At 45.1% G+C, this 14,410-nt stretch overlaps 1 protein-coding gene across 5 annotated transcripts in view; it reads left to right on the forward strand.

Annotated features, from left to right (window-relative positions):
• TULP4 (TUB like protein 4) overlaps positions 1–14,168 on the forward strand; it is a 226,663-nt gene extending 212,495 nt beyond the window's left edge. For all 5 annotated transcript variants that reach the window (XM_025422632.3, XM_025422633.3, XM_049114043.1 and 2 more), the window contains 4 exons: positions 914–1,007; positions 4,823–4,966; positions 7,417–9,932; positions 11,905–14,168. In XM_025422632.3, coding sequence (XP_025278417.1) covers positions 914–1,007; positions 4,823–4,966; positions 7,417–9,932; positions 11,905–12,021 — 2,871 coding nt within the window. In that variant the 3' untranslated portion in view covers positions 12,022–14,168. The remainder of the gene's footprint in view (positions 1–913; positions 1,008–4,822; positions 4,967–7,416; positions 9,933–11,904) is intronic.
• Positions 14,169–14,410: the final 242 nt, after the last annotated feature.

Here is a 14,410-nt window from a genome sequence, read left to right on the forward strand (position 1 = left end):
CTCCTCTGTTCCCTCAAGCCATTTCTGACCCTTTGGTGACTCTGCCTGTCTCTCCATCCTGGTCCCCCTCGATGCCCTATAGGCACCACAGCCTTACTGTTGACTGGCCTCTTTCTGCTTTTGTGCATTTGCTGTGCCTGGGTCACCAGGGTCACCTGGCTCACCCTCTCTGTCTCCTTGTTTCTACCAGCATGCTTCCAGGTAGAACTTGGCCTCTGTTGCACAGGTTTCCTTCCCTGGCTCAGCCACAGCAATCCCAAAGCATCTTGTTTGTAACTCCCTTATAATATTTCTCAGTGACTTCCTTATCTGCAAATAATTGTAAGCCTATATCCTCCATTGGGTTCTAAGCTCTTTGAGGAGCTGTATTTTATTCATCTTTGCTATTGCTCTTATACACAAATATTCACATATGGTTTAAACATACTGATAAACTTTTAAAAAATTTTTTTAATTGATCTGAATGAGGAAACATAATTGGGTAGTTTGTGTTCAAACTGATACCAGCACAACTGGTATTTCCAGGAGAAATACCAAGGGTAAGAATGGATTCAGAGCTAGGTATACCCTCTCTAGTTCAGTGATTGCGGGGGAAAGAAGAGGTGAAGAAAAATGTGCCCAGATTCACCTTTGTGACTTCTTTCACCTATACACACGAGTACACTGGGACACATCATCCTTGCTCCCAACCTGTGAATCTCAGCTCAGTGAACCCCCATTGAGAAACACATGCCTGACATGTTCTAGTTAGCTTCTGGTCTTAAAGAGGCTAGAATGATACAGAGAAAGTATTTCTAGCAGTTCCCACCTGTGACTTTTTACAGCAAAAATGTTAGCTTTCTTAGTTCCTAAGTGATAACAGAAAATATGAAAATAGATTGTGATTTTTTTTTCCTTTTTTTTTTCCCCACAGCACAACTATCTTGCTCAGGTCACGTCTAATATCTGGGGAACCAAGTTTAAGATTGTGGGGTTGGCTGCTTTCCTGCCAACCAACCTCGGTGCAGGTAAAAACCATGTCCTCTTCTCTGCCTGTTCTCCAAACTGGAACTGAGACTAAAAAAGACCATTCAGATGAGCTGTTATGGCACCAGAAGATTAACATGTACTTTATTTACCTCTAAACTTTGACTCTACCCACTGTAATTTCACGAAAGTTAGAATTATTACTCAAATTGGTTTTTTGCCAGCAGGGCTTTCAATTTTTTTATATAAGCCCTGACTTAGGAAAAGACTGAAACCAGCTGCAATCTCTAACAAAGATTTGATAGGTTTCTGTTATTTTTATTTCTGGCCTTTCACTGCAGGCAGGTTTTGGTACCAGTATCTTTAGGTTCTGGCATCAGAAGGTTGAGGAGAAAGCATTAAAGATTGTAAGAAGCTGGCTGTTAATATGGCTCTTTGTGGTAAATCCTTATAGATTTCACCTAGAAGTCCTGGATAAATATTGTTTCCTTGAGAAGTTTGAGACACTGAAGGAAAAAAAAAATCAAGGGAGTAAAAGCTAGGCTAGAACCTGACATTCCATTCTTTTCTGTACTCCTGCTCAAATGAGTAGAACTAATGTGTCCTGTCTACTTGGGGATGGTGAAGGAATGAAATGACAGAAGGTCCTTTTCAAAGCAGCTTCATGCCAATAGGCACATCCTGGGTGGGCTGAGGTCATGTGCTGCCCACCCTTCTCCCCCAGCCTTGCTAGATGGCCTCATCATTTGGCATACACATATCCCTGTGGAAGGCTAGGCTTGACTGTGGGTGGTGGTCCCATATTGAATGGCTCTGCATAACCTGCTAAAATGGCTTTTGACAAAATCAGAATCTGCCTATTAGAGTTGTTCCAGACACGGTTAGATCCTTTCAATTAAATAATTCTTGGGGCGCCTGGGTGGCTCAGCGGTTTAGTACCTGCCTTTGGTCTGGAACATGATCCTGGAGTCCCGGGATCGAGTCCCACGTTGGGCTCCCTGCAGGGAGCCTGCTTCTCCCTCTGCCTGTGTCTCTGCCTCTCTGTGTCTCTCATGAATAAATAAATAAAATCTTTAAAATTAAATAATTAATTAATTAATTAATTCTTGCAAACCAGATGTTACGAAGACCTATGCCCTATGTGTATCTTAAGAGACTTATTAAATTGTGCTGCATTCAGGTTTTTCATTTTGAGGTTTCTCAGATCAAAGAAAAAGAGTAAAAGTAAAACATAAAACTGCCTTAGAAGGGCAGCCCAAGTGGCCCAGCAGTTTAGCGCCACCTTCAGCCCAAGGCCTGATCCTGGAGACCTAGGATCCAGTCCCATCTCAGGCTCCCTGCATGGAGCCTGCTTGTCCTTCTGCCTGTGTCTCCGCCTCTCTCTCTCTCTCTCTCTCTCTCTCTCTCTCTCTCTCTCTGTCTCAAACGAATAAATAAATAAAATCTTAAAAAAAAAACTGGCTTAGGAAATTAACAATAGGCTGTCCCTACACATAATGCAAAGAAATCTCTTGTAATATTTTCAACAACCTGGAATGGCTCTGATGACCACAAAAGCATATTCTTCAGTAAGGCAGCCATGCCCTGCTGATGCACAAGGGGATTCTTTTTTTTTTTTTTTTTTTTTAAGGTAAATACTTAGGTTGATTTTATGAAGCTTTCAGACATTAAGTTTGAGAAAGTTAGTGGTTTTCAGAATTTGTGTACATGATGACAATGAAAACAGTAAAATGAATCAAATAGTAAGACTTTTTTTTAACACCCTTAATAACATAGTAAGCTATGCAAACATTTATTCCTAGGTTACATTCATTTTGATCTCTTATTTTACATCTTAAACTCTGATATTTTCTTCTGAATATAGGTTACAAATAATCTTATGTATTAACTCACAGTTTTAATACCACAAAGTTACCTGTTTTACCTTGACTGTATTTTTATCATTTAGTGTAGGATATGCTTTTTAAACTAGTTACACACTTCAGTAATGTGCACCAGGGGATTCTAATCACCATGGGATGAGTATTTTCTTACTCCCATCCATATGCTGAGAACTGTAGTATACACTGAAAAGAGGAATGGAGTCTTCATACATCTTTCCCTTCTGATGTTGAATAGATCCACATGTTAAGTCCACAAGCACCTTGAGACAGGAGAGCCTATATGTGCCTTCAAGGTACATAGTGCTCCAGTACGAGGAATTCAAATGCCCAGGATAAAATCTTTCTGTAGGACTACAGTGAAACCATTGTCCTAATCACTGACCATTTTTTAAAAAGAGCATTTTAGCTATTACTATTCATTTGTCAAGCTAAGAGAATTTTCCACTTGATCCCTATCTCTTGGATTCTAGAAGATATGTTACATGTGGCACCCTATTAAATAATCTCTGACACTCTAATGGATTCAAAAGTGAGTACTGTTGGATATATTTTATATTGGATAGTTTGTTTCCTTCAATTAGAATTATCTGGCCCATGAAATTTTGTTTTTGATTTTTTGCTCTCCCCATTTAAAAAATATAGAATAAATTCAAAATTGAAAAGATTTGAAATGCAGTATATACAGTAAAACTCTCCTCCTCACCTCTGGCCACCTAATTTTCTTCCCCCTGGAGGCAACTGATGTTATTTTTTTAATCCCTCCTGAGTTTTTTTTTTAAGATTTTATTTATTTATTCATGAGAGACACAGAGAGAAAGAGAAAGAGAGGCAGAGACATAGGCAAAGAGAGAAGCAGGCTCCACGCAGGAAGCCTGACATGGGACTCAATCCCGGGTCTCCAGGATCACACCCGGGGCTGAAGGTGGTGCTAAACCGCTGAGCCACCCAGGCTGCCCCCTCCTGAGATTTTAAATTTGACTTTTTTTTTAAATCAGGCTGAACACCAAAGAATAGCATTTTAATGCATTAATTCCTTAGCTGTAGAGAACCACCCAGAATTTTAAGCCACAATTCATATTCTTTTTTGTGGGCAAGAGAGGTGAACACATAAATAAGGCCCGTGTCTTATTGGAAAAGTTGTCTGAGCCCACAGCAACCCAAGCCAGGCCTTATAGAGAGCATTGCACCAGGGAAGGCTTGCTGGGCCATGGAGTGCCAGCCAGCAGACCACTGGGCACCAGCAGAGTTTCACAAAACAGGAGAATGACAATAATTCAAGAATTTCTACTTACCACACAGGGAGTTGTATTAAACATAAAAGTCGATGGCACAGTTTCATCCTGACTCTAACCTACCACGAAACCTAAATTCAGATTCATGGTTTTTAACCGATTTTGTCTCCTCTAAATATTTGAGTTGCCATCCAGGCATTGTCTTAAATGTTCATGCTGATGAAATAAAATCTTAGCATGTAAAGAAACAGTGTGGAAGTTCCCTAAATCTCTATCCCAATCATGAAACTGAAGTTGAAAGTCAGGAAGACAAGAAACCCAGTCCCAAGTAAAGGGACTTATTCTGTCCTGACCCGTGTCACCCATCTCTTGGGTTGCTGCAGATCCCCCTGAGCTTGGCACTCTGCTCATCTCAACTGTTTTTACTAAATTACAATTCTGACTGTAAATGAGGCTTTTAAAAAATAGATATATCCTCTCCCAGCTCATTCCAGAAAAGCATGTAAGTCTAGGACAGGTTTTTGGCATTTGAAATGTGTGGTTCTGTAGATAGACCACTTGGCAAAGTGACTGGAAATCTAAAGCACGGCTGGGGTGGCCGGCAGTTTATGGGAGGGAGATGACTATCCCCTGCCTGTGCACATCTGTCTTCTGCGGGCAGGGACCCGCACCCCCACTTCTCTTCTTGTGACTCTCCCCTCATGCATGTCCCTGTTAATGTGCTTTCCTCCTTCCCACCAGTAATCTATAAAACCAGCCTCCTGCATCTCCAGCCGCGGCAGATGACCATCTATCTCCCAGAGGTCCGGAAGATTTCCATGGACTATGTTAATTTACCTGTCTTCAACCCAAATGTTTTCAGTGAAGACGAAGATGATTTACCAGGTGTGTTCTTAGGGGGTCGTGACGGGAACAGAGTGGTAAGTAGTGGAGATTACCATGTGTCAGTCTGTGCCTGCCGCCTTGGTTTAGAAAAAAAATATAGAACTTCCTCAGTTGGTGGGTGTGGTGGCACATCACGGGAAAAAGGTCATGCTGTCTCCAAGCTTTGAGGGGAGCTACCGGAGCAAGGACGACGCTGGTGGCCATGATAGCTCATGTCCACAGAACACTCTACCATCTTGTTTTATCTTCACAGTAATCCTGAGTTATGTGCCCCGTTAGAGAAGTTACCAGGACTGATGAGAATTCCACAAAATCAGAACTAACACCGGCTCTCGTTGGCCCTAGGCTAGCCCCCATCCTTTCAGCCCCTGCCTAGAGAGCAGCATCACTCAGTGGTCCTGCAGCACCCACAGAACCCAGTGTCTCAACCCTGCCCCATCTCCGGGACAGAAAGCCTTTAACGTTCACCCATCTCTCTCCCGGTGTGCAATGCACAACTCAGTGTACAGAAGCCTGATCTGAGTTAAAGGTTGAAATCCAGTACAAGCTTTTAAAGTCCCAGTATCCAAATTTTCAAATATCTGTAGCATATTAATTTAAGTGTTTTCTAGGAGGAGGGGATCCTGTTTTGATCAACAGTACAATGATTTCTAAGTAGTCTGCCAGTTATTTCTATGTAACTGTTCTCAAAAAATACCTACCTGTAATTTTATAGATAGGAAGACTTCTCTACTTAGAACCAAACAGGGTTCTGAAAGTCTCTGGTTTCTGAGCCAGAGGAATCCTACATGAGCCACTGACTTCTTTATTTGGTGGTCCTAGAACAGGACTATGGTCCTCCCCAGGAAAGGGAAGGACACACATACCAGCTCAGGCTCTGAACTTGGGGGAGCTGTTTACCTTCTCTTAGCCCAGTTGTTTACCTTCTTCACCTGTAAAATTATTTGTATAGGACTTTCTGACAATTAGCCATCTTGGTTCTCCAGTGGTATAGCCCTCATAGGTGTAGCAGGTGTTCTAGATTATCCAAGTCCTAATCAGCAAGGTTTTGCAACCATATAAACCTGCAGTTTGGTGAAGACCTTTATAGCACGTTTCCTACAATTTCAGAATCTTGGATTCAGAAGTATCTTTTATACTTTCTCTATCACGCCCTCCCTGTGCTTCCAGATGGTGACTAACACAGCTCCCCCTAATGGTCAGCCCTTGTGCTGCTCCTCCTGTCTGGGCTTCCCAGGCAGAGTGGGGAGCATTTTGTCTCAGGGCTTGCACATAATGCTGGTGACAGATTCTTCTCTTTAGCAGGGAAGACACCTGCCCTCAGAACTCCTTGCAGATGAGTGAACATCTGGAGGAGGGATCTGAACAGGAATAATAAAAAACTTGAGACAGGACCTAGATTCATGTAACCAGGAGATAGTTAGATCTCACTAGAAGGCCCCAAGGAGGGGAGAATCTGTGACAGGCACCAAGGGTGGGCTTAGCTTTTGATGAACTAGCAGCCTTCATTCTGTAGTTCTGGTAAAAGATCAGACAGCCTTTGCAATTAGCTAGTTAAATCCTGCTTCCTGCTCATGTACTAGTTGCCACGGCACTTAAAAGGCCCAAATGAGCAATTCTCATTGCCAATGCCCAGTGGTACTCTGAGCACCTGCATGTGGTCTGTAGATCATTGCTCACATTCATACTTCATTAAATCCCCTCTGTGTACAAATAGGATATATTTACAGTGTTTTACAGAGGGTGGCTGTACCTTACATACTGTTTGAAATGCTAAAACAGAAAAATTAGGAAATGATCCTTCCCTAATAATGCTTATTTGCCAGAAGATTTTTTCATTGGTATCTCTACTGCATTTTACATGATTCTCTTTACAAAAACTTAATTTACATATGTACTTCAGATACACATCTGCTGTGTGACATTTCCCATATTGACCAATCCATAATTGTGGATAAACCTACCCAGGACCCTAGGCATTCTGAATGCTCAATGAAGTATCATACCATACAGTAGCTCTCTTCCTGCATGAAAGAGTGGGCTATTTTATGAATTCAAGAGTAAAAATCATCTTTAAACAGTTAAGTATTTAAAAATAAAAAAATTTTAAATTAAAAAAAAAGTGGTATTTGCCAGGGTACCATTTAGGTACCAAATTCAGAAAGTTCAAAAGTTTATTCATTGAAAAGCTTTGACAGTGCCCTTAACCAATGGACAACCAAGCTGTCCTGCAGAACTCACAAATTACCTGTGTACACCTTCCAGAAACCTTAGAGAAACTTTATATATAACTTGTGTGAAAGGTCTGGCTTTCCCCAAGCAAACACATCTCTGTCTATAACAATTGCATTTTGTATGCAAAAAGGACTGGATGAGTTGAGATGTATTACTTATTATGACCCAGTTTCATGGCACTGTTTTGTAAGCAGTCCATTTTTCTTTCCTTCCAGTGACGGGAACATCTGGTGTACCTGAGAACAATCCACCCTGCACCGTGAACATCCCTATAGCACCCATCCACAGCTCAGCGCAAGCCATGTCCCCCACTCAGAGCATAGGCTTGGTACAGTCCCTGCTGGCCAATCAGAATGTGCAGCTGGATGTCCTAACCAATCAGACCACTGCAGTAGGGACATCTGAGCATGGAAGTGACAGCACTACCCAGTACCCAATCTCCAACCGCTACTCCAACCCTGGCCAGGTGATCTTCGGAGGTGTGGAGATGGGCCGCATCATCCCGAACCCTGCTCAGTTGTCCCTGCCGCCGCCAGCACAGGGGGCGATCCAGCTGTCGGTGGTGGACCATGGAGACCGAGACCATGACCACCTGCAGAAGGCTGCCAAGGCCCTGCGGCCAGTGGCTCAGCTGGCTGCCGAAGGGGACGCAGTGGTGTTCAGTGCCCCACAGGAGGTCCAGGTGGCGAAGATGAACCCTCCACCTCCCTACCCGGGAACCATCCCCGCTGCCCCAACCACAGCAGCACCCCCACCCCCGCTGCCGCCCCCGCAGCCCCCAGTGGACACGTGCCTGAAGAAGGGTGACTTTTCACTGTACCCCACAGCGGCACACTACCAGACGCCCCTGGGCTATGAGAGGATCACCACCTTTGACAGCAGCGGCAACGTGGAAGAGGTGTGCCGGCCTCGGACGCGGATGCTCTGCTCCCAGAACACCTACACTCTCCCCGGCCCTGGCAGTTCAGCCACCCTGAGGCTCACTGCCACTGAGAAGAAGGTCTCCCAACCCTGCACCAGTGCAACCCTGAACCGCTTGACAGTCCCACGCTACTCCATCCCGACAGGAGACCCACCCCCGTACCCCGAAATCGCTGGCCCGCTCATGTCCGGCCGGGGCGCTGCCCAGAGGCCTGACAGTCTCATCCACGCCACGCTGCGCAGGAACAACCGTGAGGTGGCGCTCAAGGCAGCGCAGCTGGCCGAGCCTCCGCGGGCCCCGCCGCAGCACCCGCCCAAGCCCAAGGGCGCGGCGCAGTTCCCGGCGCGGCCCCCGCCCGCCCTGTATACCTGCAGCCAGTGCAGCAGCGGTGGCAGCGCGGGGCGGCCCGAGCCGGGCGCGGGTACGGGGGGCGTGCAGCCGGGATCAGGCCTGGCACACGCCGCCAGCACCTCACCCCTGACCTCGCAGTCATCCTACAGCCTTCTGAGCCCGCCGGATGGAGGCCGCGACCGCGCCGACTACGTTAACTCGGCCTTCACTGAGGATGAGGCACTGGCCCAGCACTGTCCGGTAGAGAAGCCCTTGAGGCACCCCACGCTGAGCGAAGCTGCTGTGGCCGTGAAACGGCCACCCCCTTACCAGTGGGACCCTGTGCTGGGGGAGGACATTTGGGTCCCTCAGGAAAGGACAGCCCAGACTGCAGTGCCCCACCCCCTGAAACTGTCCCCTCTTATAGTAGGTCAGAGCCAGCACCTGGACGTGTCCCGAGTGCCCTTTGTCTCGCCGAAGTCTCCCGCCAGTCCTACTGCCACGTTCCAAACAGGCTATGGGATGGGAATGCCGTATCCAGGAAGCTATAATGCACCCCCTATGCCAGGAGTGCAGACTCCCTGCTCCCCAAAAGATGCCCTGTCCCCAACGCAGTTTGCACCACAGGAGTCCACAGTGGTCCTACAGCCAGCCTACCCACCCAGCCTCTCCTACTGCACCTTGCCCCCCATGTATCCAGGAAGCAGCACCTGCTCAAGTTTACAGCTGCCACCTATCGCCTTGCACCCCTGGAATTCCTACAGCCCTTGCCCGCCTGTGCAGAACCCCCAGGGCACTCTGCCCCCCAAGGCACACTTGGTGGTGGAGAAGCCCCTCGTGTCCCCACCGCCCACCGACCTCCAAAGCCACTTGGGTACAGAGGTGATGGTAGAGACCACAGACAACTTCCAAGAAGTCCTCTCCCTGACAGAAAGTCCAGTCCCCCAGCGGACAGAGAAGTTCGGAAAGAAGAACCGGAAACGCCTGGACAGCCGTGCCGAGGAAGGAAATGTTCAGGCCATCACTGAGGGCAAAGTGAAGAAGGAGGCAAGGACTTTGAGTGACTTTAATTCCCTGATCTCCAGCCCCCGCCTGGGGAGGGAGAAGAAGAAAGTGAAGAGTCAGAAAGACCAACTGAAGTCAAAGAAATTGAATAAGACGAATGAGTTCCAGGACAGCTCCGAGAGCGAGCCTGAGCTGTTTATCAGCGGGGATGAGCTGATGAACCAGAGCCAGGGCAGCAAGAAAGGCTGGAAGAGCAAGAGGAGCCTGAGGACGGCCAGTGAGCTAGAAGAGTTCAAGTGCCGGAAAGCCAGTGAGAAGGAAGATGGGCGGCTGGGCAGCCAGGGCTTCGTGTACGTCATGGCCAACAAGCAGCCTCTCTGGAATGAGGCCACCCAGGTGTACCAGCTGGACTTCGGGGGGCGGGTGACCCAGGAGTCGGCAAAGAACTTCCAGATTGAGCTGGAGGGGCGGCAGGTAAGAAAGCATGTCTCAGGGCCTGCCCAGAATGCCTGCTTTCTGGTCTTGACTGGTCTCTGGGGGTTTTTAAAAACCTGGTGAAGGCGGGGGGCGGGGGGAGGGGGATCCCTGGGTGGCTCAGTGGTTTGGCGCCTGCCTTTGGCCCAGGGCGTGATCCTGGGGACCCTGGGATCGGGTCCCACATCGGGCTCCCTGCATGGAGCCTGCTTCTCCCTCTGCCTTTGTGTCTCTGCCCCTCTCTCTCTCTCTCTCTTTCTCTCTCTCTCTCTCTCTCGTAAATAAATAAAACCTTTAAAAAATAAAAATAAAAACCTGGTGAAGGGTATCAGTGCTTTGGCCTTCTAGGAGCCAGTGAGAAATACAGAAAACAACTGATACCTCTTTAAGTGGGGCCAGTCATGGTTATAACTTACGGTGTGCTTATTGCTAGCTTTTATTTACTTTTCATCAAAGCCACTCACGTACTGATTTTTTAAAAGTTAAATGATTCTGCGAGATCCAGGAGGAGAACCAGTAGGCTCCTGCCCAGCCCCTGGCCCACCCCCAAACCATGCTCTCCCTGTCGTGTGCTCCCCAGCTGTTTTTTCTGGCATTTGACACTCCCTTTCTAAAGGACATGTTCTCACTTCTGTTTATTGATTTTTCGGTTTTTTACATCACATATCGACTTCTTCCTGAGGAATGTGAGGGTTTGTTTTCTTCACCCCCACCACCACACATACTCACGTGAACTTCCCCTTTTTCTTCGTTTGTGTAGAGTCATTGGTTATCTCATTATGCTAATGATTTATGATTTATAGCTGAGCCATGTATTATGGCTTAATTATATTTCCTTTTTTATTGTATAGTTTTCTTTTCCCTAGACATAATAATTAGCCAGTGTTTGCTCATTTCTTTGTCTTTATTACTAAGTCATTCCCTTGATTCTCTGGCATAATGTAAATCCCCTTGTGTTACATTACACACTGGGTGACTTGTCAGTTTTTCCTGCTGCAACCAGAAATGGTAACTTTAACCCTGCTGCATAACTGTTGTTCTGGCACTACACCTCTTCCCCACCCTGGGAATTCCCTTCACCTCTCGTATTTAAATCTCATTTTCATTAGTTCACTCAACAAATACCTATTGAGCACCTGCTACTTGTTGGCAGTCTTCTAAACCAGAAGTTGGTAAATGGTGACCCACAGACCAATCCGAACTGCTGCCTCTTTTTATAAATAAAGTTTTATTAGAATACAGTCATGCCCACTCACTTAAATATTGTCTAAGGCTGCTTTTGTCCTACAAGAGAGAGTTGTGGCAAAGACCCTGTAACCTATAAAGCCTAAAATGTTTGTCATCAGCCCTTCAGAGAGTTTGCCGGCCTTGCTCCAAATGCTGAAATAGAGCAATGAGGAAAATAGAGAAAATCACTGTCCTCGTGGAGTTTACCAAAAATGAAGAAAGACCATAAACAAACAAATATATGTATATAATATAGTGTTAGATGGTAACATGTGGTCACACTAAGTACTGAAATGACCAAGGAAGGCAGGCTCAGGAGATGGAGTGCCAGGGGAAGGTGGTGGACTGTGTTGTATTATCTCTGAGCAGTGACATTTGACCATAATGATTGATGTGTCTCTTAGCCATCTATTAGCCTATGGAGTCTTTCTTATACTTTTTCTCTTCTCTGTTTCCTTGGTAAGGAAACCATTTTATTTGACCTCGGGAGCTTTCCATGCTCTGAATTTTTGCTCAGTATTTTTCCACTGCAGGTTGAATATGTTTCCCCACACACACACACCCTTTATTTCTGACAAACTCATAGTTAGATGAATAAGCTTGATCCAGAGTCACTTTGGTTGGCAAACTTGCCTCCTGGACTGTGCCGACTCCCTCCCTCGGGAGCCACCCTGATGTGGTTGTGTTTCCCACTTTGTTTTCTTTTCATGTCTTTGCTTCTCTGCCCGCCCCAACCCCACCCCAGGTGATGCAGTTTGGGAGGATTGATGGCAACGCGTACATTTTAGACTTCCAGTACCCCTTCTCAGCTGTGCAGGCCTTCGCAGTTGCCCTGGCCAACGTGACCCAGCGCCTGAAGTGAAAAGACTGGTGTCGGGTGAAGAGAGAAGCCTAGTCAGCGATGATGCTTGAGGAGTCACCCGGGGCCCCAGGTGATTGGGGCCAGAAGACACGGACAAAACTGGAAAAATCTGTCAGGCCCGGGAGACAGACTGACCTTTAGTTGTTGTTGTTTGTTTGGGCTTTTATAATCCTTTGTTTCTCTTCTTCTTTTTTTTTTAAAAAAAAAACAAAAAAAAAAAAAAAACGAAAGAATACAGAAGTGTGGTATGTGGAAGCAAAGGGTGCAAGGCACCTGGTGTTCTTTAGGAAACGTAGTTGCTGTGGTAATGTCCCACTGTGTGTGCTTCTGTCAGATGCCAGGACAAGGGGCCCTTTGGAAGGAAGGTGGACCACCTTCCCGCCTGCTGTTCTTTGAGACTAGGGAGTGTGCATTATTTTCATTCTCCACACATCTAGCTTTATGACTCGTTCTTACCATAACCACTAGTGTGGAAAAAAAAAAAAAAAAAAAAACTCTTTAAAAAAAAAAAAGACAACCAAAAGTCCCAAAGGTACAGGTTCTCATAGGGGGCCATTTCATTCACGTTTGTAATGTTACTTCCCCAAAGGTGACTTGACCAATGATGGGTATTGTGGCAAATGCCCTGTGTTTAACTAGTAGGAGTAGGCTTTGTACAGGGGTGCTCTGACCAGGTATAAACAGAATTTGCTCGTGCCGATGGGGCGGGGTGGCAGATAAGGAAGGAGCTCCTGCACATGGACACGTGGGTGGTTTACACAGTGTGACTTAAAATAGTACAAGGGCTGTGCTTCCCTTTGGAGGATGTTTACATTGAAGACTCCACCCTGACAATCCTATGTCAGGATTCCATAGATTCAGTGGTGATTGCCTTCGGGAGAAGGCAAGAGACAAAATGGAAAGATCCTGGCATGTGGTGAGGTAGCGACCTTGTCACCTAGTGCCCTGGTGAGTCACTAGGTGCTCACTCTCTGAAAAGCAGCCTTGTCCCCTTCCCCTTTTATTGTTTAATCTGGAAAGTGTGGCAGAAGACCTGGTCTCTCACAGTGGGTAAGGGTATCGCCACACTTTCTCTCTCTAAAAATGCTGAGGATACTGATTTGAAAGCACGCCTTTCTTCTCAGCCAAATTAAAATTCAGTTGACCAGAAATGTTTTCTTATAGTTTAGAAATGTAACAAAATTGTAAGCATTTGCCAGGGTATTAAAATACAGAGGTATAGTCATCTCTTTGAAAAAAAGTCCCTCAATTATATCTAGGAGGAAAAAGTGTTCTTTATTAACTGTACAGACTGTTCACTGAGGAGATAAGCCACTGGGAACACATTATTAAAATTATAGTACTTTAGATAGCTGGTTGATTTAAAAAAAAAAAAAAAAAAAAAAAAACAGAAAATCCCCTGAGGTGATCTTTTCCCTCCTCCTCCTCCTCCTCCTCCTCCCTAGGGAACACCTTGGGCAGCATCCAGCCCTGATAACAAAGCCCAGCTCACTGTTGCCAGCTACCCACACCTGTGATGTTTTTAGGGCAGGAGCCCAGGAGCTGTCTACTGGCAGAGGGTCCTCAATTGGGATTGTGTTTGGAGCAGACAAATGAAAGACACTATAGAAAAGTCTTTTGAAAATATGTATTTTTACATTCCTTGTTTTGGTTTAAAAACTAGAGAAGAAACTGGCCCGTTCCTTACCCCATAGCAAGACGATATCACTCACCATTCTCTCCAAACCCTGAAGAAACACAGATGAGGACATCTCCCAGCTAACATCAGAGTTTTCCATCTTATATTTTAAAATATTGAACCTGATTCTTTGTGGGTAAATTCTTCAAGAAAGAATTTAGCAGTGTATTCAGAATTATATAATTCTTTTATAGGAGTTTCTGTAGCTTGGTAAGATGTTTCAATGCTTATTATTAGTTGTGCAATAATGGTTATGGCCTATTTCTAAAATAATTTAAATGCAGTTCCCCTGTTTTGTTGTCCAAGAGATAATTATTTATCTTGCTTTAATAGTGTTCTTAGGAATTATTTTGTTACTCTGTACTGGTGAGTTATGCCCATTTTATTTATTTAGAAAAATAGTGTGTTTGTAATGAGTTATTTGGTAGCAGCATATTTTGCTGTGAGAAATAAAGAGGATATGATAGAAGGTGTTTTTTCTGCTGGACAATTTGTAACTTTTCTAATTGGGAAAAAATTCCTATTAATCCTTTAAAAGTAGGTTTTGTTTTGGTTGGGGCTTTTTTTTTTTTTTTTTTTTTTTTTTTGCATCCTTTGGTATTGATTATATACAGAGCAGATTTCTTTGAGATGACATATCCTAAAATAATATTGCCCCTTCTTTTGAACATTTTATTTTTAACTAAAAATAGAAGGTGCTATGAATGAAAT

The sequence above is a fragment of the Canis lupus genome, chromosome 1 (assembly GCF_003254725.2).
Source record: "Canis lupus dingo isolate Sandy chromosome 1, ASM325472v2, whole genome shotgun sequence".
NCBI lineage: Eukaryota > Metazoa > Chordata > Mammalia > Carnivora > Canidae > Canis > Canis lupus.